The sequence below is a fragment of the Monodelphis domestica genome, chromosome 3 (assembly GCF_027887165.1).
Source record: "Monodelphis domestica isolate mMonDom1 chromosome 3, mMonDom1.pri, whole genome shotgun sequence".
Lineage (NCBI taxonomy): Eukaryota > Metazoa > Chordata > Mammalia > Didelphimorphia > Didelphidae > Monodelphis > Monodelphis domestica.
Genome location: NC_077229.1, coordinates 400,079,194 through 400,105,348, shown reverse-complemented (window position 1 = coordinate 400,105,348; position 26,155 = coordinate 400,079,194). Strand labels below are relative to the sequence as shown.

General features: G+C 36.4%; 1 protein-coding gene across 4 annotated transcripts in view; it reads right to left on the bottom strand.

The window, feature by feature from the left end:
* SLC9A3 (solute carrier family 9 member A3) overlaps nucleotides 1-26,155 on the bottom strand; it is a 133,029-nt gene that overhangs the window by 33,362 nt on the left and 73,512 nt on the right. For all 4 annotated transcript variants that reach the window (XR_008917819.1, XM_056824346.1, XM_056824345.1 and 1 more), the window contains exons 4-7: nucleotides 22,560-22,638; nucleotides 14,364-14,541; nucleotides 10,919-11,139; nucleotides 7,746-7,948 (exon numbers count right to left, since the gene is read on the bottom strand). Coding sequence is in view for 3 of the 4 variants with exons in the window: in XM_056824346.1 (XP_056680324.1) it covers nucleotides 7,746-7,948; nucleotides 10,919-11,139; nucleotides 14,364-14,541; nucleotides 22,560-22,638 (681 nt within the window). In the remaining variant the exon portion in view is untranslated. The remainder of the gene's footprint in view (nucleotides 1-7,745; nucleotides 7,949-10,918; nucleotides 11,140-14,363; nucleotides 14,542-22,559; nucleotides 22,639-26,155) is intronic.

Sequence of the window (26,155 nt, the reverse complement as noted above, 5' to 3'; positions counted from 1 at the left end):
TCACAACTACCCTACACTTTATATTTTTTGAACTTCTCAAATCCTGCTGCCGTTTTCAGGTGGAAATTCAAATACTTAAATACTTTACCTTTTTTGATATAAGTAAACTGTAATGGACTGAAGCAAAGTGTTGAGCAAGAAGTAGGCACTAGCTCTTTCTCAGTCAGGTTTTTTCAGAATAGCATAATTGTTTTGAAGTCAATTTTTGGAACATTAGTTACACCCACAGTCAAAACGTATATGTCAATAATGTTTCAAGGTTCTGAGTTCATCTGTGGGAGCAATTCATCCTCCCATTTGGAGGATTACAATCTATAATTTAGCAGGTGGTCTTTGAGAGGTACTGTGGCCATCTTGTAGCCAACCTGGTATTTATCATTTCTTACTTAAACTTGGTTAGGCTAGTCCTTAGACTAAAATACTGGGAGAAGATTCCAAAGCTTGTGCTCTGATTGAAAATTTTTAGACCTGAGGGTGGTATGATGAGACAGAAGTGGTTCAGGACTATGGGAAAAGATATATTCAAATCTAAGTAGAATAAAAATATTCCAAAGCCAGAAACAAATGAGTCTTGGATTACCTGTCATCCTGTATTACCCACAGCTCTGCTGTGGGTGTGATATGTATGTGAATAATCAAGGGATGACTGTATGTATGAATAAACACTTAGCTGACTCAAATTCATGTTATTCTAGTCTATAAAGAAAAAGGAAATGAGGCTGAAAACAATGTGCTTACTCCAGACATTTTAATTTGTGCAGCCTCCAAAAGTTTCCTTTTAGGAAGAGCAAAATGTTAAACATTTGTGGCATCCTTTATATTTAAAATCGTTACGTGGAGTAAAGAGAAGTGTAGATTTTTTTTTTCATAAAAAAGGAATGAAGCCTTTTTTACAGATCAGACCAGTGGAAGAATAGGAGCTTTAAACTCTCAGATTGGTTGACTTTACTAGTCAGGGCATCTTCAGTCTTTCTCATCATGTCCATTTCCTTTACTTTTCCCTTTGTCTTCTTCCTTCTTCCCTCCATCCCTCCCTCTAGGCCTTAGTTTGTCAATAGAACTAATGCATTTTGATGGAGAATATCAAAATAAAGATGTTGCTAAGTCCTGCATTAGTATATGCTATATTAATTTATGTCAGTCACATCAAGCTGACAGTTGTGGATCTGAACAATGGTCAGTGTTGTATGTTACCCCAGTGGGTATGGGCCATCTCTAGTCTAGGCCATCTCTAGAGGTCACCTCTACTATTAGATTATGTTTTAAATCATTTTGTTTTTTTTTAAAAACCACCTTCTGTAGACCAGCGTTTGGCAGAAATCTGACTCTTGGGGAGAAACTTTTGGTATGAACTCAACCCTATCTGTCTCAAGGAGCTTTGTTCATGAAATGTCATCTGTCACTCAGGTCTGATTTAGGGAAAGTCTGTCATGTTAGAATAAAATAAAGTCCTCCTCCTATTAGACTGTCAGCATTTAACAAAATCAGTCTTAGCAACAACCACAACAGGACTGTTTTCTGAATTCTGGATGTGCCCCAGGGGCATGTTGAGCTGCAGGTTAATAACAGAATAAAATGTTTGAATGCCCTGCACTGGGAGTTTGCTACCACTAAATTAACTGAGACCATTTCTTCATGAAATGGGGACAAATAGAACCTGTTCCATCAGAACTCTCAGTATCTTACATATGCATGCTCACTGAACTGCCTGTTTGTTTATAAGGGTTTTGTGTCACAGAAAGATTATTCATTGGACCTGGATCTTAGGAGGTAACAAATTGCTTACTTTTCTTACGTCATTGATTCCTTTAATTCATTTCAAGGTTATTTGGAAAATTACTTCTTCCCACACACAAAGAACATAAAGAAAAGAAGCCAGAGCTCCTTTAGAAAGGGGATTTTTATCCCCTTCTCAGTTGTGGCTTCAGGCCCATGAAGAAAAACATTCTCTTTTTTCTCAGGGAAAGGAACAATAAACATTAATGACAGCTATACTATAGTAGTACATTTATACTTTTAAATACTTTTGTTGCTTTCCAATACTAATTGGTAATGGCTATTAATAACATTTAATGTAAAACGTGAAATACATTCCTCTTCACATTTAGGAAGTGTAAATACTGTTCCCTTTGTTTTTCCATACTGTCTGTGATGGGTTGGCTTCTACCCATTTAAGGTATGGGAGTATTAGTGTGGGGAAGTTTTTAGCTTGTATAGAAAAGCTGCAATAACTTCTGGGCTCTACTGCCTCACTCTTTCTACACCCTACCCCATCCCAGGACTGCTGTAGGAAAAAAAAAACTATCTCTACACTCCATACTTCGTATCAAAGATGATTTGCTCTTAACTACTTGTCCACATTCATTTCCCTGGTCATAGAAGGAAAAATGGAGCTTATTACTACTTGTTGTTCAGTCATTTTTTTCATTTGTGTCCAACTCTTCATGACCCCATTTGATGTTTTCTGGGCAAAGATACTGGCATGGTTTGTTATTTCCTTCTCCAGCTCATTTACAGATTAGGAAACTAAGGCAAATGGAGTTAAGTGACTTGCCCATGGTTATACAGCTAATAAGTGTCTGAGGTCAGATTTGAACTCAAAAAGATGATTCTTCCTGATTCCAGGATCATTGCTCTTTCATTATTATTAGTACTGGGACTCAAACAACAGATGCAATCTTCAAACAATAAACATTTCTCAAGCATTTGTTATATAGATTCAGTGTTTTGTTTGTTTTTAGATGCCATAGGGTGGTCAAAAAGTTCAATTCTGACTTGGGTACTTATAACTGAGTGAAAAAAATAGTAACCAAAATAATATTTTCCACAGGAGCACTGAATCTAGTGAAAACTTAGCTTAATTTTTAACAAGAGAGTTCTTCTGGTACCTCAGAATTAACCCTTTAAGTTCTGGAGCATTAAATTGTTTGAAACCTAAAATATATGGGAATCTCTCGAAAATGTTCCATATGTTTTCCTGACTTTAAACACAGAGTATAATAACTATATTTTAAAAAATTCATTAGTGGTCATAATGAATAGAAGACCACAGTATATATTTTAAATCTAGGTGTCGACATAGTCCTGCACCTTTCCTATAGCACTTCTGCCAGGAAATGGGTAACATCAATCCTCGGGAGACATGGTTTGATCACTGCATTGATTGAACTTCTTAAGTCTATCAAAGTTGATTTTTCTTTACAATATTGTTTTCCTTGTATAAATTATTCTCCTGGATCTCCTCCCTTTGTTCTAGCATTCCATGCTATCCAGGATTCTCTGAAAACTTCAAAATTTCTTACAACATAATAATATTTCATTACATTCATAAACCACAATTTGTTCTGATATTCTCTAGCTGAGGGGTACCCCTTTGATCCTAGTTCTTTTCTTTTTTCTCCTCATTAATCACACCTATTGGATCAGGAAATTTATTTACTTGTGATTATTTCTTCCTCAGTATTATTTTCCCTCTTCACACACACCTACCTATTCCTTGTTGCCCTGTTGAGGATGATATTTTTGTGTGTGTTCAATTCTTTCTGCTTAAGAGTGAGAATCCTTTAATGGCCATTCCCTCCATATTCTTCTACATGAGTGTATCCTCTTTTCACATACTCCCAAATATGAAAAAATAGCAAAGTTTGCTCCTTCCTAGACTAGGGTATGTATCCCTTTTGACTTCCTTCTCTCTTTCTCCTTTCTTGAAATCCTCTAAATAGAACCAATCTCTTCCCAATGCTTCTGTTTTTAAAAAAAATTAATTCTCTCAAAACCTTTTGAAGATACTAAATTTCTTTTTCTACTCTAGAATAATATATACCATCCTACAGTTCCTTCTGTTTGAAGAAATTTACCTTTCTAGACTTCTCTTGATTCTTTTGTTTGTATTTCAAATTTCCAACTAACTTCTGATCTTTTAATCAAAAATACTTGGCAGTCTTTTATTCCATTAAAGTTATACTTTTTTTTCTTCTGTAGGATTATACTTTCATATATAAAGTTATTTTTGGTTATGAGGATGTTTTGTGTTCCAAGATTTCATCTCATTTATAGTAGAAATTGCCAGGGTCTCTATGATCCTCAGGACAGCAGAAGCACAGTGGATAGAGTGTTCAGTCTGGAGTTAGGAGGATCTGAGTTCAAATCCAGCCTCAGATACTTAATAGCTGTGTGACCCTGGGCAAATCATTTGACCCTGTTTGCCTCAGCTTTCTTCTTTGTAAAATGAACTGGAGAAGGAAATAGTAAACCACTCCAGTATCTTTACCAAGAAAATCCCAAATGGGGTCACAAAGGGTTGAAAATAACAAATCAATTTAACAACATATGACTTTCTCTGTAGTTCTTTGATATTTTAAATGTTTCTTTCTGTACACATATTCTGTATGTTTTCTTTGCTGTAGGAAAGATGAATTTTGGTTATAATATTTCTGAAACTTTTCCTTTTGGGGTTTCTCTCAGAAGGTGATTGATATATTCTTTTTATTTTATTTTTCCCTCAGGTTCTAATAGATCTAGATAGTTTTCATTTGTGGTTTCTTTAAATGTAATGTCTGCTTTTATAAAATCATGGTTTTCAGGGAGTCTCACATTTATTTTTTCTACTCCTAACTAAAACACCTTCCCTAAACATTGGACTAGTCCAAGAATGCATATCCAGCATTTTAATCCATTACTTCTTGGAATGGAGGTTGCATAATCAGTTCTCCAGACTCAAGTTATTTTTCTATTTAATATTGCCAGGGCATAAATTATTCTCTAAATTCTGCCCCCTTTATTCTATATTAGATCCTATAGGTCTTTCAAATTTTCTCTGAAATTATAAATTTTGTCATTTTTATGGTACAATAATATTCCATTATATCACTATAGCATAATATGATTAGCCATGTCCCAGTAGGTAGGTCATATCTTAGTTTCTGGTTTGGAGTTACTATAAAAAATATTTTATAAAGGTTTGTGTGTGTGTGTGTGTGTGTGTGTGTGTGTGTGTGTGTGTGTGTATGTGCATACAGCTCCCTTTTTTCCTTCTTTAATATCTCTTGGGTAAAGATTTAGTAGTGGCATAGTTGAGTCAAAGGATAAGTATGGTTTATTACTTCTGGAGTATAGTCTCAAAGTGCATTTCAGAATGGCTAGACAAAGTCACAACTCTACCAATATCTAATGGATGTGACAATCTAATGGATGTGAAGTAGAACTTGCTTTAATTTCATTTTTCTAATTATAAATGATTAAGAATAAAAAATAGCTATTAATAACTTAGATTTCTTCCTTTGAAAACTAGTCATATGTTTTGACCATTTGGAGAATGATACTTAGTCTTATACACTTGAATTAATTTCTTATATATCTTGGATATGAAACTTTTCTCCAGAGAAAATGCCTTCAAAGATTCTCCCCCACCCCATGTTTCCTGTTTCCTTTTTAATTTTAATTGTATTCCATTTGTGCACAGTTTCACTTTTGTATTATAACAATTTTTAAATTTTATCTTACATGATCTTTTCTACCACCTCTTTAGTCATGAACTCTTTCCCTATTTATACATATAAAAACTGCATCTTCTAATTTTATTATGTTATCACATTCTATGTCTAGGTTGTATCTACATATGTTGGTCCATATCCAATTTCTGCTTGATTTCTGTTTTTTTTTCCTGTTCTATGAGTTTAGTAATTTTTTGATATATGATATGCAGTCTTTTTTTGGTCATGATTTTCATATAATCCAGTGATTTTTAGATAATTTTGCCTTGCATTATTTTTCAGATCAATTGTTGATTTATGCCTTATCTTTTTTCTTTTGTGGTCATTTTAATTTTTAATTTTGTTTTAATATTTTTTTATCTCAATGAGTCCTCTCCTATCTGTCTCACCAGGGCATTCAGTTCTTGAGTGAAATTTTCTACTATTTGTTCTAAGGTTTCAGTTTTGTTTGACATTCTTTACATCTTAGCCATTCTATTTTGTTATCTCTTATTTCATTTTTTTCCAGGTTCTTTTAGAGTCTTTGTGTCCAGAACATTTCTTCCCCTGTGCAACCCTGGGATGGGTGGAGGAGTCCGTCCAAGTGTGATTCTCCTTATTTTGCCAGTTAACAGTACATTTTAAAGTTTTGTTGGTGTATTTTCCTGAGATCTGAGCTGTCTTAGGTCCTAGCACATCATCATCATAATCCCTGAATTCAATTATTCTTAAATTATTTCTCCTTCAATAAGGAGAGTTTGTTTTTATGCCAGGTACATTTTCTTCTATTTTTTAATCTTTTGATTTCACTCTAATTTTTTTTAAATTCTTAGAAATACTTGTTTCTGTTTGGACTATTCTAGTTTTCATGGAGTCTATTATTTCATTAAGGTTTACTAAATCTTAATTTGTGTGTGTGTGTGTGTGTGTGTGTGATTTTTGTATGTGACTGTCTTTTTGGTTTGTCTTCCTCAAAATGTTTTAAAATACATACCATAAAATATATAGGATTATAAAGGGAACCAATTATTATTATAAAATAACTATACAACTATTTAAAAAAATTATACTTCCCTAAAATCAATCTATAAAATCACTAACATTTAAGAATCTCTGAAATAATGCTATCTGTGTGACCCTGGACAAGGCACTTGATACCAATTGTTTAGCCCTTGCTATTCTTCTGCCTTGGAAATGACTGCAGTATTGATTCTAAGACAGAAAATAAGGGTTTTCTTTTGTTTGTTTGTTTGTTTTTTTAAAGAACTCTTGAAATAGGCCAGCCTTCCTATGCCTCTCCAGGCCCATTACGCAAAAGAAGAAAGTAAGGCCTGATGAAGCCAGTTGACTTTACCACTACGTCATGCTCATGCCACCATTGTATTTGAGTCCAGGTTCTCTGAACCAAATGACCATCTCATCAAGCCACATAAGTAAAAATTATCATCACAAGAACTAATATTCATTTTCTATCACTAATTCAGACCTTGATATCCAGAGATTTTTAAAAAATAGCCCAGAGTTCTAGACATGCTTCTTCAGTGGTCAATGAGAAATGAATTAAGGCCAACCTCCCTGATATTATAATATAATTCAAATTGGAACCTCTTCCTCACCATTGTTATACTTGAAGTAAGAATTGAAAAAAAAATGGCTTCATGGCCAAACTAACCAAACCTCCAGTGTCAGTGGAATGGAGGTAAACGAAGTCACTTGTGCTTAATCCTGAGTAGGAGGAATGATTTTTGAATGTCAGCAGAGATAGCAGAGAACCAACCCATGGAGAACAGCCGAGATAATAAGTGTAATTTTTCCTCCTCCAGCATTCTCTGCTCTAGCTGGCTTTCCTGAAGAGAGTAGTACCTAAATAAATGACCTGAGTAGCTTCTTAGTTTCAGCAGGGTATTGAAAAGTGACACCTACGTGCTTTCCCTCACTATCTTGTTCCCTTCCTTTTGTCATAAAAAGGGGGCTACTCTGGCTGGTGCTGAGTAATGTTAGCTGAAATATTAACTTTGGCTTTGTTAATCAGCGACAGTCTGAGGAAGAACTTTTTTTAAAGGCAGGACAAATTGTGTTGGGTCCCATGTGGTGCCACGTGAAAACCTATAAAACAGGTTCCTAGTTACTAAAATTACAAAGCCAATTAGGCTTTTGGTGCCTTGAAACACTTTTATAATACTCATTTGCAGCTAATGACCCTTTTGGATTTAGGGACAACCATTCTGCCTTAGTCTCTTTGTCTAAGCACATAAAACCTGGCTACAGAATTACCTGGAATATGACGGTAAAGAACACCACGATGATGGTGGTGCTCACAAAGAGGTTTTTCTCCTTCACTTTCTTTTCATCCAAAAGAACAACCAGGGCATAAGCAACTGCTCCCCGGAGTCCCCCATATGACATGACCACTTGGTCTATTATCTCCAATTGGACCATCCGGTACTTGTTCAGAAGCCACGTTTGTAAGACGACACCTAGAAGAAATCTGCATTGTGGTCTCATCACACAGCAAACACATTTGTTTAGTATCTCCCTTCTGGAGTAAAGCTTGGAAGAAATGTTTTATTAAATTCTGACAGAACTGCTATTCAATTTTATTTTACCCCTTAAGACACAGACTTTCTTCTCCCTCAGAAGAGAGCTCAGGGGCAAGAATGTGGTATTTTAAAAAAAATTTTACCATAGACTCATTTAGTTATATTTCATCACTGTCTCTCTGTCAGTTTGTCTAGCAGAAACAGACTTAGGAACCCATAGGAAATAGAACTCAGAGAAACTTATTTCCTTAAGTTTGTGTTCAAGATGCCTCATAGGCATATGAAGAGTGAGAATGGATTTGCTTCTACCTAGCATGGTAATTCAATTCTCAGGAAAGGTAGAGGATCTAGTAATCTATTTTCATGATTATCTTACAAAATAGGAAATTTCATTAGCGGGGTGATAGAAAACAGGTTCCAAACACTATTCTTCCTATTATATTTCTTTTGTGAGAAATTCATCTGGAGAATACCTCTCACAGCCTCCCCAAGACCAGTGTCCAGACCAAAAATATCTATAGGGTTACACATGGAAGTAAAGCTGAATATCCTCAGACATCCTCTTAATGAGACACCGACAACTATTTCTCAACCTCATAATGCCATAGTTTACTTCAAAATATGAACGGAAGTTTGACACTTCAATTTAAAATCCTCATCCACTTGGTAAGGCATTACATTTTCAATGTGTGTGATGGTGTGGACACTAATTCTTTGTTTCTCAGCAGTCACTGGAAATGATTTCAATCTTGGATGGGTGAATATGAGCTGTAACTGTGTATGGCCTTACATCATCACAGCTCAAACTTGAACTCAAGCTTAAAATTAGCTTACTGCATTATTTTCAGAGGTAGATGTTAATGCCACAGTACAAAGATGGCAGAAACGGATAAGGTAAAAATGGCTCATTTCCTTACTCCATGTTCTCATTTGAAATTCCAACTTTTGTTCCCAATGTGACTGCCAAAAAAGGGAAGGAACTCTGTTTCTGTGTGGGGACTTGGTTGTCCCAGTGCCAACCTTGTGAACAAAAACACAAAGATTCAAATCTCCCAGCTGCCACTCCCTCCTTACCTGCCTTGTAATTCTTTGGCAACCAATGAGAAACTTTTTAGTCTCAATAAGTTATTCATGCTGCAGGTATAGAATTTGTGGAATGCCTCACTCTGAGCCCCCATTTCACTACTACTTGTGGAATGAGATTATCAGGATGGATCTTGCTCATGATGAAAGAATAAGAACTTGCTTATGGAAGAAAGCTTGTAAATTATCTCAGAATAATTCTTCCCAAATTCCCTTCCCTAGACCTCATTCACGGGCTTTGATTTTTACTAGAAAATCATTTTGGAATTGCAGAGTTCAAAGAAAGTCAATCTGAAACCAAATGATTTCTATGATTTGAAACCCATTCACTATCCTGGTTTAAAACTGGACCAGGCAAAGATATTTGGGTTTCCTAGAAAAAGTTTTTAAATGATGACTCCACTCACAATTTTAAATATTGCCATATCTTATTGCCAGCCAGTGGCAGTGAATCATGAGTGTAAAAAGGTAACAATACATCATTGAAAAAAATATTTACATGCCACAAAGAAAATTTTGTGTCATGAAAATTCGATATACTTATAAAAAGTAAAACTAAAATTTGTCCTATATGATATCTTTTTTACCTTCTACCTCTATGTAGTTTACTAGGTGATTTCCTACTTTGACCATGCTTAGTCCCAGCTCTGCTTCGTGCTTTCTCCTTGACCTACAAGTCCAGGAACATACCTGTTGTCATTCTTAACCCACTCTATGGTCATAATGCACTTTAATATGTAACTGGGACAGGGAGAATAAGAGCAACTTGAAAAGGATTTTTAGTCAGTCAGTGTCCATAATACTTTAGTTTCTCATGAGAATTTTTGTATTATCCAGATGAGGGGCTTCTCAATAGAAAGACAAAAAAAGACAAAGTGGGGTCATTAATTTATTGCTGGTGGAGTTGTGAATTGATCCAACCATTCTGGAGAGCAATCTGGAACTATGCCCAAAGGGTGATAAAAGAAAGTCTGCCCTTTGATCCAGCCATAGCACTGATGGGTTTGTACCCCAAAGAGATAATAAGGAAAAAGACTTGAACAAGAATATTCATAGCTGCACTCTTTGTGGTGGCCAAAAATTGGAAAATGAGGGGATGCCCTTCAATTGGGGAATGGCTGAACAAACTGTGGTAGCTGTTGATGATGGAATACTATTGTGCTAAAAGGAATAATAAAGTGGAGGAATTCCATGGAGACTGGAACAACCTCCAGGAAGTGATACAGAGTGAAAGGAGCAGAACCAGGAGAACATTGTACACAGAGACTGATCTACTGTGGTACAATCGAATGTAATGGACTCCTCCATGGGTGGTAATGCATTGATCCTGAACAACCCAGAGTGTTACAGGAGAAAAAATACTACCCATATCCAGAGGAAAAACTGTGGGAGTAAAAACACAAAAGAAACACTATTGCTTAATGACATGGGTCGAAGGGGATATGAATAGAGAAATAGACTCTACATGAGCATCCTTTTGCAAATACCAACAACATGGAAAGAGGTTTTGATCAAGAACACATGCGATACCCAGTCAAACTGCCGTCGGCTGTGGGAGGGGTGGGGCAAGGGGAAGGAGGAAAAGAAAATGATTTTTGTAACCAAGGAACAATCTTTGAAATTAAAGACAAAAATATGTTGAAAAGTCTGATAAATCCATCATGTATTAGGTTTCCAGAATTCCTTCTTCCTGCCTTAGAAACCCCTTCACTGCACACATGATCCAAAGGGTTCCTACTGCAGTCTTCTCAGGTATGATATTTTGATGCCTTGGGATAAGATAATAATGTTTAGAATTAAGCGAAGCAGGTAGGCTTTCCTTACCAATGGCTCTGTAGACAGAAATGAAGACTAATGTCAGGAGTATGAATGCTGTGTTCCAAGTCCAGATGGCTGGATCTACAGCAGAGATTCCCAGAAACATAAAGATGATAGTTTCAGCTCCACTTGCCAACATCTTCATGGTATACCTCACTGTTGTGGACGACTGCTCAGAAATATTAGCTTTCACATATTTTTGACAGCATATGCCACAGAAAGTTATCCTGGAAAGATATTCATAATTATGCAGATAAACAACCACCTCCATAAAATGGGTTATTTATGGTCTTAACTGACTTAATAATGAAATGTTAATTCTGTGTACTTGCTATAACATGACCACAGAGCAGAAGGGCAATATGAATAACCAAAGGGAGTTTTGATTAAAAAAAAATTGCTATTCAGTTAATTTGGTCATATGCAATTCTTTGTGCCCCCATTAAGAGGTTTCCTGGTAAAAGATACTGGAGTAGTTTGCCATTTGATTTTCCAGCTCATTTTATAGATGAGGAAATGGAGGCAAACAAGGTTAAATAAATGCCTTGCTCAGGGTTATATAGCTAGTATATATGTGAAGCAAATTTGAACTTGGGTCTGGCTGACTCCAGGCCCAGGGCTCTCTCCATCATTTCCTACCCCTTAGATAAAAAGTGCTTAGATGTCTTTGTGATAAGTTCTTGCCAACAATGGCCTCTTCTCACAAGATGGACCACAAAAGGTCAATAGTTGTAGTGTACAGGTTCATAACGTCAACATTCCTTAAATTAGTCAAGCTAGAATCCACACTGTTCCATCAATACTCACTCATTGGAACCTCTGTACCTTTGATTATGGCTTTGCTTCTTCTCTAGAAGTTGACATCCTATCCTTTTATTGCATAGCTCAGGAACAACCTTCTCTGTAATGCTTTTCCTGACTACCTGACTAATACAATTCTCAAGGGTTGCCCTCTCCTGAATTTCTATAGTACTAAAGATCCATTCTGAACAATTTAGCCCTGGGAGGTATTAGTTTTCCTGTAGATTTATTTGAGGGAAATTATTTCTTGTCTTACATATTTTTGTGTCTTCCTCCTAAAGACCAGCCTTGTGCTGAACATGATGGGTGTTCCATAAATAATCATTTATTACTTAATTCATATACTGGAAGAGGCAGGCCAGGAAGGATTGTAGTAAGAGACAGAGAGAAGATTAGACTTGGTACCAGGAGAGCTGGGTCAGGGTTTTATCCCACATTAACCTCTCGGTTTCTATATAAGTGAAGTAAAATGATTTTACTAGATGATCTGAGGTTCCTTACAGCTCTAAAATGTTATTGCATTCAATTTAAATCATTGAAATAGTAAACATATGTTAAATATGAATCTTGGCAACTTTGTTTGTAAATAGGATTCCATCTGACATTATTCCAGTTCCTATATCACAATTACTACTGTAGCATTCATTGCTATAATGTATCAAGAGAAAGGCAATGCATTATCAGCTAACTAGATACAATTCAATTTCTTTTTTTTTCCTTTAAAAAAAACCTTTATTTTCTGTCTTGGTAAGGACTCTAAGATGGGACGGCAAAAGCTAGGTAAATGGAATTAAGTGATTTGCCCAGAGACACATAGATAGGAAGTGTCTGAGTTGAGATTTTAACCCATATCATCCCAACTCCAGGCCTTCTGTTCTATCCACAGTGCCATCCAGTTGCTCGGCTACAATTCAATTTCAACAAGCATTGAATAAGCACCCCTTAAGTTCTGGTCTGTGAGACCCTGGGCAAGTCATTTTACTCTATTTGCTTCAGTTTCCTCATCTGCAAAATATACTGGAGAAGAAAATGGCAAACCATCCCAGTATCTTTGCTAAGAAAACCATCTCAAAGAGTCAGATGTGACTGAAATGACTTCACAACAATAACAAAAGTTCTGGGCTGCAGTAGGTTGCAAGTTTTGATCAGAGTTAATTGATTGCATGGGTCTTCTAACTCTCTTGTATTCCTGGATGGAATATCTTCTGGGCCTGTTAGTCTGAAGATAACCACAATGATATCTGTGGTGGAGGAACTGACCACCAGCTGTAGAGAGGGTAAATCTATGCACATAAAGAGAGGTGAAGAGGAGTCCTGAGGAATGCCATGAATTACTTCAATTAGGTGCTAAACACCTGCTACTGGGGAAAAGAAGCACTTTATAACAGAATTATTATAATCTGCCCATTCTAATGTGCCTAAGTAAACAAAGAAAGATGATATTTTTGTTTTATTGTATTTCATGGGATTTAGATCTGGAAGGACCTCAGAGATAATTTAGCTCAATTATTTTATTTTATAAACAAGGAAAATTAGGCACCAAAAAGTTAAGTGACTTGCTCCAAATTTTAGAATTCAAAGTCAAGTCTTCTGACTCCAGAGTGAATGCTTTTTTTATTTGTATAGTTAAGGCAGAAGACATTTATATTCAAATGCAAATATAAAATTCTAAGTTATCAGATAAAAAAATCTCTTCTAGCTTGGGTGGAGAGGGAAAGGGTAGAAATCAAGAAAAGCTTCAGGAGGAATAATTTGATCTAGACCATTAAGGTTGGTTATTATCATTAAAAATATGTGATCCCAAAATATTTTTAAACTTGTATCCTTCAAATTGAGGACATAAAATAGACTATTTAATTTTTTAAAAATCCCTTAAGATGGCGTCTAATCAGGTGAAGGTGAATTGAAAATTCTCAATTTAACAATCAGATAAATATAAACAGACAACTCGGACAACTCAGGCCTACAAGCACTCACTTTATCCCCAATAGTCAGGTTTCTAGTCTCATTTACCAGACAATTGCTTCTTCATCCATTTGATTTTATCTGTGGAGCCCTGACCCACTCCTCCCTTCTTTCTTTCCTATTTGATTCCTTTATAACCTGGCAGATGTGACTCACAATTTGTGGACTGGGCTACATTTCCCTTGAAAGATTACTTTAGGTCTATGGAGAAGAGTAGATCTGATCATTTTTATATTCTCTTAAGCAATGTAGTCATATATGCATAGATAAGAAGCAAAATGTTTCATTTTTTTTATTGAGTGAATGTCAACTGCATACTGTTAGGTGGCAGGGGCTTCCCAAAGGGCTTTAATTCTGCAACATACCGTACTTGCCAGTGATTATTACTATTATTATTTTTAACCATTACCCTTTGTCTGAGAATCAATACAAATATCAGTTCCAAGGCAGAAGAGTGGTAAAGGCTAGGAAGTTGGGTTTAAGTGACTTGCCTGGGGTCATGTAGCTAGGAAGTGTCAAATTTGAACCCAGGTCCTCCTGACTCTCTATCCACTGAGCCACCTCATTGCCCCATCAGTGATTATTAATAACACAGTCAAACTAAGGCCAAGACACTCATCAATGGTATACTTTTCTGTATTCACTTTCAAACAAGGTTTGTTTTAATGTAGCTAATAATACTTACGCCAGAATGGCTGAGAGAGATAGCATCTCAGAGGTGAGGTAGGAGAGGTAGGAGATGATGAACACAAATCCTGGCTCAATGATCCGGACATGTTTGGTGAAACGAGTCACCAGAGACAGAAGGAAGGCGAAGATAATTCCAATGAGCGTGCCTCCCAAGCTCACCACAAAGAAAGACACTACAAGAGAGACAAGAACCAACAACGCTGACTTTGATACAGGATGAATGGCCTCATTGTTTCAGGCATCCCAGGGCCCCAGTGTTGTGGGTGACAGCACTGGACATGGCCTGTCTCTTATGATAATTTTTTCATCATTCGTTGCCCAGTAACCCCATCCTACTGAGGAATCAACAAGCTTTGGGAAACAAGAGACTGCATTCTCTGCTTCTCAGTTCTTTACCTCATACATGAGTAGCTAATGCTCCAGCTACTATTTTCCATGGGAGGAGAATGGAGGAGGGGGAAAGCTCTTATTGTCAACCAACAAGACCAACACATTTTCATATCTCTTCTAGAGACTTTGATTGTTCCTCAAAAAAGCATTCTCACTCCCCCATCACAGAGAGGAGGACAAGTGAAGAAATTTCAGAATTTCTCCTTAAATGACCTGACACCATGGCCAACCATTTAAGAAAACATACAAGATGACTATATTCTGAATATTTGGTGGGGGACTATTTCCTCTTGAAATAATTATTTTAGGACCAGATTACTCCTAAAAGCAAAGGTAGATTCTCATTGGGTTGGACAAACACAGTTTTGTGAACTAGACTCAATTCAATTTTATTAAGCATTTATTAAACACCTTCTAAGTTTCAGGCTGTACATTAGATGTGGATACAGACAAGAAAAATGCAGTTTCTGCCCCTAGAATATACTAGAGAGAAAATGTTTTCATATAAGTAAAGTAACAATACAAATTGGTGGGAGAGAGAAGCTAAAAATTTGAGAACCAGGAAAATCCCAGCTGCAATGCCTTCTTCCCTTTTGTGGTTGCATTCATCTATTCTGTATATTGCTTATATGTTTCTAGTATTTACATGCTCTTTACCCCACTAGAATGTGAGATCCTTGCAGGCAGGGGCTTCTAAAAAATCTCTCATCATATCCTCAGCACTTAACACAAGACTTGGTATACATAAAAAATTCTTGACTGTCTGGAACTAACTGATCATAAGTGGTATATTATCCTTGATAGGAGCTAGGGATTTCCAGAGGTAAAGGTGGAGAATGAGAACATTCCAAGTATGGTAAAGATTCAGGGCTGAAATGAACTGGGAGATGTGTATGGGTACAGCAAGCAGCCTCATTGCATTAGAACACAGTCTGAGCTACCTGTTGAGTTTTCTTAGAGTATTTATTCACTACCCATCTGTAAATTTTTTAAAATGTCAAAACAAAATGAAAACTCAATGCATTTGTTGATTTGGATCTCATTCCAGATACCCTTAATGACTTCTGTCAACAGTGGATTCCTCAACTTTGAAAATTAAGAAAAAATAGTTTGGCCATTTCCCCCCTCAGCTCTAGACTTCCTGTTTGTATGGAACTAATTGAATGAAGCTAACAGTGATCAATTTATTTATTCATCATCTATTCATTCATTTATGAAACACTTTAACTGTGAGTAAGGAACTTTGCTAGGTTTAGTAAAGGATACACAAATTTATTAAGACACAGTCCTTACCTTTAAGGAATTTACAATCGCATTGGGAAGAGACACAGTTAACACAAAGAAGAATATAATAACTGCATTTTGAATTGTTTATAGGCAGGAACTGTGTATTGATGAAACTTTTGTATCCTATTGTCTAGCATAATTCTAGGTAGATTAACTAGGCAACAATGTATGATTACATTATTGGGGGGGGTAATTTTTGCCCCCTTAGACAGACAGTAGATGAGTAGTAGGGAGTTGCTTAAGGCATCTATAGGTTGCTTGTCCACAGTACCAGAGGTGAGTTCTGAACCTAAGTCTTCTTGATTCTATGCACAGAACTCTTTCCATTATATCATGCTCCTTTCTGTATTTTAATAAAAATCCAAGATTTTGAATTTTTGTTCGAGAAAAGATCTTCAAGGAAAGAAGCTTGCTAACTCCTAAATCCAGAGAATGAACTGTTGCAGAAAGATGCCAGAAAACTTACACTGCATCAAGAAGATCCAGAACAAACTTTGGATGTGATTGATTGAACTGAAGTTTGATTGAACATTTATTTGAATGTATACTCCTATGCCAAAATGGGACTGCCCCCTAATTGATTTTTGTCAATGCATCCAGTAAACATTGCTTTTGCCATCTTTCTTTCTTCTATTTCCCTCCTCTATCTAACTATTGTAGTTTCCTCTTAGAAGGTGAAATTATGTATGCACCTGCAGTTAGAAAATTTGGAGGTGCAGGATGATTATGTTTAGTGATCAATTGGAGAGACTAGTCTCCCAATGATCATCAGGGGGGATTGTGAAGATTGGCTTTCGCTATCTCCTGATTGTAACAACGAAGGTACTTAGCTCTTACTTTATAGTGAAGCTAGAACTTTACGCTACAATCTATTTTTAGATCTTAATACAAAAAGGGGTTAAGTAACTAACAAAAGGTGAACTTAAAGAAGCGTTAAGTAACTCCAAAAGATATAATCTAACCAAAGAAGATGAGAACTAAAGAATGGGCAGTCCTGGAGGAAAGCATCTGATGTGATTGGTAGATGTGAAAATTTAGAGGAGGGGACACAAGAATAAAAGATCTATAAAAGAGGATGAAAAGTTCAGATTGGGACATTCATTTTGAGAATATACATTTGTTCAGACATTTTGAGCACTGACTTAGAGGAGCAACTGGAAGACCAATATCCAGACTTCTTTAAGACTGTCACTGTTGGTGAGCTGACTTAGTGACCCCGCCTTTCTGGAGGCGTGAAGCCTCCAGGAAAGGCCCAAACTTCTTGAGACTCTTTTCCCCTGGCTGGGACTTAGACATTCTAACTAGAAACCCATTTTCTCTCTCTCTCACATTTCTTAAATATTTTCCTCTATATTAATTAAAATCACCATCAATTTCCAGCTGACTTGGGTATTTTATTTGGGATTTCCTCTAGCAATCAAAATTAATTTATATTTAAGTCACAACCCTAAAATTATCCTTATAGTCTGGCTAATCCATGAAAGGTGTGACCAGAACCCTCAAATTTCTGTGAAATCTCTTTCCTTTATCTCTTTATTACTTCCTCAAATTAGTCAGTTGTTTAAATAGCTAACTTGGCTTCAAAACACAGCTGCAAGAGCAGGTGAGTATAAAACATTTTTCTCTCTTTTCTCCTTAATTTAAATTGAACACAGCTATTTTTTTAAACCTTAAAGCAGCAGGACTGGGGAAGCTGTTTATGTACGAACCCCCCCCCCCCGGGATTCCAGGTCTCCCTCATCCTTTAATAACAATAAAAATCTTTCACTCGACTTTGCCATGCCTTCAAGCTGATCATGCCATATCTCTTTTCCTTTCCATAACTAAACTCCTAGAAAGATCTTTCATATAATTTATTTCCCTCCCACTTTTAAACTCCTTATAGTCTGATCTCTGACTCCACCCCTTGATTGAAAATGCTTTTTCAAAAGCTTTGAGAGATCTCATAACTGTTGTAAGTTTCTCAGGCCTCAGCCTACTTGTCTTCTCTAATGCTTTTTACATTGTTGCTCCCTCTCCCTGTAAAACTGTTTTCTAAATTCTCCTACTACCTGTCTGACTATAACTTCTCATTTCCTTTTGATGTATCATTTTCTTTTTCCTTCCTCCCAATATTGGGTCCTTTTTTCTTCTTTTTTTTCCCCTACATTTTCTCATTTTCTCCCACGGTGAGAGCATCTACATCCATGGGTTCAATTGTCATCTCTCTCTCTCTGTCTCTGTCTCTGTCTCTGTCTCTGTCTCTGTCTCTGTCTCTCTCTCTCTCTCTCTCTCTCTCTCTCTTTCTCTCTCTCTCTCTCTATATATATATATATGTATATACATATCTATCTATCTATATGTATGTATCTGTGCATGTATGGATATGAATATTAACTTATCTCTCTAAATATGTTTTTCTCTCTCTCATCTAGTTGCTAAGTTTTGTTGATTCTACCTTCACAATATCTTTTATATCTACCCCTTTCTTTTTACTTGCTCAGCCTCCACTTTCCCTCAAGCCTGTATTACATCTCACCTATAGTACCATAATAATTTCTTCATTTGAATTTGAAAATAGGGAGTCTTTCTTCTCCCCAATCCATTATTCAAAGCTATCTGACCATGTTAACTCAATGACTACTTAAAAATGTCCAATGGTTCCCTATCGCTTCTAAGATAAAACATGAACTTCTCAGTCTGGCATCTAAAGCTGTCCATAATATAGTTCCACACTACATATCCATTTTAATTTTATATTACTTTCCTTCACACCTATGGTGTTGTATTCATACTGACCTCACCATTCACTTTGCATGACCTTTCCTCTCCCACTATTCAGATTTAATTGGGTTGGACCCTTGTGTATAGCATACAATCTATCCTCACCTCTGCCCTAACTTCCTTCAAGGCTCAGCTAAGTTCAATTCAGTTGCTTGCCCCTCTTTCCTTCTTGAAATTACTTTGAATTGATCTTGTGGTTGTATATTTATATACATCTTATATTCCTTCAAAAGAATATAAACTCTTGAGGGTATGGACTGTTTTTTTTTTTAATCTTTGTATCCTTAACCCCTAGCACACAGCAGGCAAAAGCATCCTTCAGGCTGGTGAGTTCAAGGGAGTCTCCGTGAAGGTGGTAGCATTTGTGCTGAACCTATAAGACTAGTTTTATTTCAACAAGAAGAAAGAAGATTGGCAGTATGGGTATAGGGAATAAGTTGAGAAAAGGTTCAAAGATAGGAAAACACAGTTCATTTCCAAGTAATTCTAAGTGGTTTAGTTGGTCGAGAGCACTGATGGTGAACCTTTTAGAGGCAGTGTCATGCCCCCTTACCAGAGGCTGAGCACTGTGCCCCTTCCCCCCATTGAGTGCAGGACATCCTCCCCATCCCCTTACCAAACACAGGGGAGGGTGGAAGTGCTCCCACTCTGCTCCTGGGTGGAGGGTTGAAGTGAGGAATGTGCTCAGCAAGTGTAGAGGGTGGAGGGGAGTGGCCCAAGAGCTCAGCTCCCCTCTAGTTCTGGCACCTGTGAGCTACCCAGCTCACTTCCTTGTGCACTCCCATTGGATTGCTGGGGCAGGAAATGTGAAAAAAATGTTGTCAAGATGGGGATGGAGATGGGGAGGGGAGCAGCTCTGCCTGAATCCCTCTGTCTTTCTAGTAATGAACTCTGGGGGTTGGGATGGGGAGGGGGCAGTATGTGTGCCTGCAGAGAGTGCATGCCATCTTTGACCATCTTCCAGGAGCTAACTTTTTTCCCCAATTCCTTACTTCATATCATCTGAAACACACCACCATTCTCTCCTCTTTATTTCTATTCTCAGGAGATGAGGTGACACTTCTTGCCAACACTAATTTCTCTGCTTTTACTCTGGAGTATATTCTTTCTCATCTCCCCCAGGAGCTTGTTCTTTCAATCATCCTCTCTACTCTGCAATTTTCAACTCCTTATAAACTGACTCTTTCTGGTTGTTGACAAACACTCCAATTTTTCCAAAACTCTCCAAAAAATAAAAAAAACTTTTTCTTGACCCTATTCTTTCTTCAAACTAACTCTTAAAAAGGACTATCTCAACCACTTTTAAAAAATCTTTTACTCATATTACCTTTTACCTTACACTCATTTCTTAACATCTTGAAATCTGATTTTCATCTCTACTACTCCAAATGAAGCTTCTTTTTTTTTTAAGGTAAAACAAATTTAAATTTTGATCATGGTCAAAAATGGATTTGAGTCTACTATCTTTTTGTTATGAGGTAGATAATATACTTTATCATTATCCTTGGAATTATGATTAGTCATTACATTAATCAGGGTCTTTTAAAGTAGTTTGTCTTTTTTTTTTTTGCTTAAGTAACATTCTTTACAAATAAAATATTTTTAACATTCATTTTCTAACATTTTGAGGTTCACATTCTCTCCCTTTCTTCCTCTTTGTCTTCCTCGCTCACTGAACAATTTGATATAGGTTATATAAGTTGAAGCTTCTTTTCTCAAAGTAACCAATGATTTTTAAATTACTAAATCCAATGTCCTTTTCTGTTTTCACCCATCTTAACTTAGCTGCAATGGGTTAACTACTTCCTTCTTTTTGGATCTTCTTTTCTCTCTAGGTTTTCATGACACTTATTTTTTTATCTTGTTTTCTCATTCACTTTTGAAAGATCATCATATGTTCTTTCTTATTGTTGGTATACTATATAGCTCTGCCCTTGGTGATTTTTTCTTCTCTTTCTGTACTTTCAGTGATCTCTTCAGCCATATAGAAATCAACTATTATCTCTATGCAGATGTAATCTAAACTTCTAGACCCATATCTCAGGCTCTCTGAGAGACATCTTAAGTTAATCTCAAACTCAACATATCCCAAACAGAATTTGTTATGTTTTTCTATTAAATTCCACTCCCAAATTGATTTCCCTATTTATGCTGAGAGATTTACCATTCATTTAGTTAAATAACATTGTAAGCTAGGCTTTATCTTCAGCTCAGCTCTTCCTTTTTACTTATCCCATATATCTAACTGATTGACAAATCTTACCATTTCTCCTTTTTATGAATCTCTTGTATCTATCCTCTTTTCTCTACTTAGACCACAACCAAGCTAGTTCAGGATCTTGTCACCTCTAACCTAAACTAATGCAATTGTTTTCAAAAGGGTTTCCTTTTAGACTCTCCTTTCTCTAATCTGTCCTCCAAATAGCTATGAAATGGATACTTCTAGAGGATGTTCTGACAATATTATTTCCCTGCATCTAGGATGAAATGCAAATTCTCGTTTGTCATTTCAAAGCCTTCAGACTTTAGTTCTATTATATCTTTTCAGGCTTATTGCATATTACTCCAGATTATACATTATATCTGTCCCTCAGGACATTCTTCTATCTCCATGGTTTCACATGCCTGGGATGCTTTCCTTCCTCACCTTGAAATCATGTGTTCCTTGATAGACTCAGTTGAAGTGTCCCCACCTCCTTCAAGAGGTTTTTGCTGACTCTTCCAGTTGTTAGTTTTACCCTCTGTAATTATTTTGCATATATGTTGGGTAATTTATCTATTCCTCTAGTAGAATGTAAGCTTCATGAGGGCTTATATGGTCTCACTTTTGTATTTGTATTTGCCTGGCACAGAAAGTTCTTAATAAATACTTTTTGTTGCTGACTATGTAGAAGATGGGCAGTTGTTAATTTCTAAACATGAGTGTGGCAAGAAAACAAAAAGCTGAGAAAATCATTTAGCCATGGGAATGGAAAAGAAAGAATGGCAGTCAAGACTTGGCAACTGATGGGATTTGAAGAATGGTGGAGAATTAGGTATCAAAAGTGCCTTTAGAGTTTCAGGTCTGGATAACTGGGAAGATGGTGGTAATTCACAGAAATCTCAGGAAGAAAGCAGATTTGGCAGAACAGGATGAATATGATTTTGGAATAGGCAGTCTCAAACCATAAAGGAGAAATTCTTATTTTTTTGATTTGGAAAATTTTATTTAATTAATTGATTTATAATATTTTCCCATGGTTACATGATTCATGCTCTTTCTCTTCTCTCCCCCTCCCCCAACAGCCACTGGGTTTTACATGTATCATTAAGACCCATTTCCATGTTATTAATATTTGCACTAGAATGATCATGTAGTGTCTACATCCCCAATCATATCCCCAATCAACCCATGTGATCAAGCAGTTGTTTTTCTTCTGTGTGAGAAATTCTTATTAAAGGGAACTGGTAGATTGACTGCTTGTACTAAATATTCAGTATTTCAACTTCAGTACCCCCTGGTTGCACAGATAATAGGCCTATGAAGGAGAAACTTTTGAAACAAATATTTTTAACACATAAATAGATCCACCAAAAGAAATGCTCACTTGCCCCTGGAAAGGATTATTATTGCTATGCATATGATTGTGCAAACTATTTTTTGACAAAACTATTGAATTAATGACATCATTTGTAGACTTTAATTTTGCTAGACAAGTCCTTAATGGGATGGTTCTGAAGAAAGGATTAAGAAATATTTTTATTTACGCACCTATTCCTTTAACACAGTCCACTCCTGTCACCTTGTCAGCACCCAGTGACACAAAAGAGTCAAATACATTATACAGGACCTAAAAGAAGAGAAAATGAGTCAAATAAGAGTTCATCATATTTATGACATCAAATAATTCCCTCCTAGTAATAGTCATTGGTTTTACATGTCCTAGAATGTAGTACTGTGGCAAAGATGGGAAGGAGGAGAAAGGAACCAATCTAGTTTGGAAATAAAAATGTTGGAAGGAAAAAATCATCATGGAATAATAATAATCAACATTAAAAAGGCCAAAAATAAGAGAGAAGGATGAAATGCAATACATTGTCTATTCAATGGGAGGAGGAAAGAACATTCTGAACTGAAATATTTTCAAATAAATAGCAAAATCCAAAATTATTGCCACATGTAGGCCCTGGCTTTCTTTAAGATCACCTGTTAGGAGGCAGATTTGGAAAGTTGTTTTATCATGACAAAACAGGGATAAAGAACCATATAATTTGATAAATTATGATTATCAAATGCATATATTTTTAAAAAATGACTTTGGTGTCATTTTGACTCCTGGCTTGTGGGATCCTCACCCCCTGTGGTCTATGTGGGTGTTGATGTTTAAACATTATCCTATCAAGACATTGAGATAAAAAGCTAAGAAACTTGATCCTGCATAATTGCTTTTCCTCACTTCAGCTTGTATAGACAGCTGTGTTTTCTGTGTCTGAGTTCTTTTTAAATGATGCTAGTTTCTACTTCTTTTCCAGAAAGTACCTCACAAGCACTATAACATTTTATTTACATAACCCAGAAAAGGGGGTGCCATTAGGAAAGGATCAAGAGGAACTGTCTAGCACCACTTTGTTCTCCCATCCCCCCAACTACTCATTCTCTGCAGAAGAGAAAGGTAGGGTTTTACCCCACCTGCCAAGTGTACCCCTGCTGGGCAATCTTCTGTTCTAGAAATACCTATGACCATTGGAGGAAAGAAGACAAGAGAGCAATAAGAGTTTCCCCTCTAGTATTGCCAATCTGATAAATAGCACCACTAGACCTCAGAACATGTCTTGTAGTATAGACACTGATTTAGGATTGTAGGTATAGACATGGAAGGGAACCCTTTAAAGGTCATGTAGATCAACTCCCTCATTTGTGATTAACTGAGTCTCAATGTCAGAGAGGCAGCTCATAGCATTACAGGGACTTGAACTCGAGTTCTTTGACTCTAAATGAAATCCTTTCCCCCACCATACCACAACGGGGTACTTTATCCTTCTAAGCCCATAGCCTAGTGATCTTTGTGCTGGAGAAAGAGAATTGATGTGAATGTCTAGAAGTTACCTAAAAGCATGATGAAAAGAATCCTCAAAAGAAGATTTTTTTTCTTGCTAAGCAATATTGGCTAGGTCATGGGGATGAAATGGGAAGTATTTTATTTTATAAAAACATTTAAATGCAAAATCATAGGATTATATATGCACTTTCTCCATATATAGGCCAGATAAAATAAGAGGGAACTCTCATGTATCAGAAAAATGAAATTATTTGGGAACTTCAAGAAGAATGAAATAGTGAGCTGCTCTTGGTAGTTTAGAAGTCATAGAAAAAAATGATGCCACTCCAAGTAGGGTTAACAATCATATATTCTATGAATTCTCAAAGTATTACCACTGAGAATATTCTGGGAACTAAGATGGATGCCCAAGTTCCTTTTTTTTCTACATGGGTTAAACTAAACAGGATGAGCACAGTATCTTATTGAGGAATCAGTTTTCATCCTTCAAACTTCTAAGGATAATCAATATCAGCTCATTTACTAAAGGAAATAAATTATTTTTATGGAAAAATCTTTTAGAAATGGAGAAGTAACTAGTATTTAGTACCATCACTTTGGTTTCATTTTTGTCTGTGAGTGCCTTGTGGAATTATTTAATAGATTTCTGTGGACACAAAGGCATACATTCCACAAAAAAGATGAAATGAGTGGTGTCTAGTCTTTCAGGCTATTTTGATTTTGATTTTTCAAAATGGCAATGGCCAAAAATCAGTTTATATTGTAAGAATAATGGACAATGGCAGTGTAATATCAAGTAGCATTATTTGATTTTCATAATTCTTTTGCTTAATACAGATAGTGCTTAGATAGCCTTATATACTCCATTCAGACATAACTCTAAATATAGGTTAGACTTTCTGTGGTACTTCTCTTTGACACCTGGGCAGCATAATTGGATGGCAGTGTCAGAACTGAACAAACTGTTTACTATAGCTCTACATGAACTGTGTAGCTATCTCCCTTCTCTACTTTTCCTTGCTCCCCCTACACTTGCACACCCGCCCCCTCTGCCTTTAAGATTTCCTGCAATTTTAGGAGTTTCAATTCTCCAAACAAGTATGCCTCCTTGTTTGTAGGTCACTGATTCCCGACACTGATTTTTCAGCATTTTGGGGGTACCTCTAATATGTCAGATTGTGAAATTCTCAAAACAGGTGAGTTAAGGTTTTGTGTGTGTCACTTTAGAAGAGAGAGGGTACATTGCACAATCAAATAAACAATTAGGACCTTTGGGAGAAAAAAGAATGCTGTGTTAATCCTCAAGGATTTATTATCCTTTTTCAGTAAATCAGTAAACAGTATAATACAGTGTCTGAAGAGCTATCACGTCTAATAATAGCACAGTCTAAAAAGAGTAAGAATGATTGACTAAGAAGAGCACTAGGTTTATACTCCAGAGGAAAATCTGTTCTCTCTCAGTCTCTCTCTCTCTCTCTCTCTCTCTCTCTCTCTCTCTCTCTCTCTCTCTCTCTCTCTCTCTCTGTTTCTCTGTCTCTGTTTCTATCTTTCTGTCTCTGTCTGTCTCTGTCTCTCTTCTCTGTCTGTCTCTGTCTGCCTGTCTCTTTCCCCATCTCTCTCTCTCCCCTCAACCCTTCTTTCCCCCTCCCCCCATCTAAACACTTCATTTTTACAAATGAGGATACTAAGAAGCAGACAGTGATTTGCCCAAGGTCTTACTCTACAATGTAGAAGAATGGGCACAATAGCCTATCAATTCTGTGCCATGATTTTTTTAGCTCATTGTTGTGATCATTATATAGTTTTCAATTATTTCCTTCTAGAAAGGACCCTATAGATTTAGGATCTAGTCCAGCACCTTCATTTTATATATAAAGAAACAGAGACTCAATGAGTTTGGATTATTTGCCCAAGACTGCATGATAAGATGGGATTTGCACCCTGATTCTTTGACTCTAAATCCACTAAACCATTGTTAAAAGGAGATTCAAGAAGCAGTTTTTCTGAGAGTTTGGAAAACCAGCCAATTCCTTCCCTTCTTTCCTGGGATATAAAGCTGGACAAAGGAGAGACTCCTGGAAAGCACTGAAGATAGATCTAGTTTCCCATGTCAGGGAAGCAAATGTGGTCCTTGGTTTAAAAAAAGGCAAATAAATCCTCTTTTGTTATCATAGTACTTTACCCCCATATGCTACCCTCAAAGTGATCTAGGTTCACAAAGTATTCTTCTAAAGTGGTCTAGGGACCCTTGATCATCTATAGAAACCTTCTAGTTATTCTGTGTGATTTTGTATAAAATGTTGTCTTA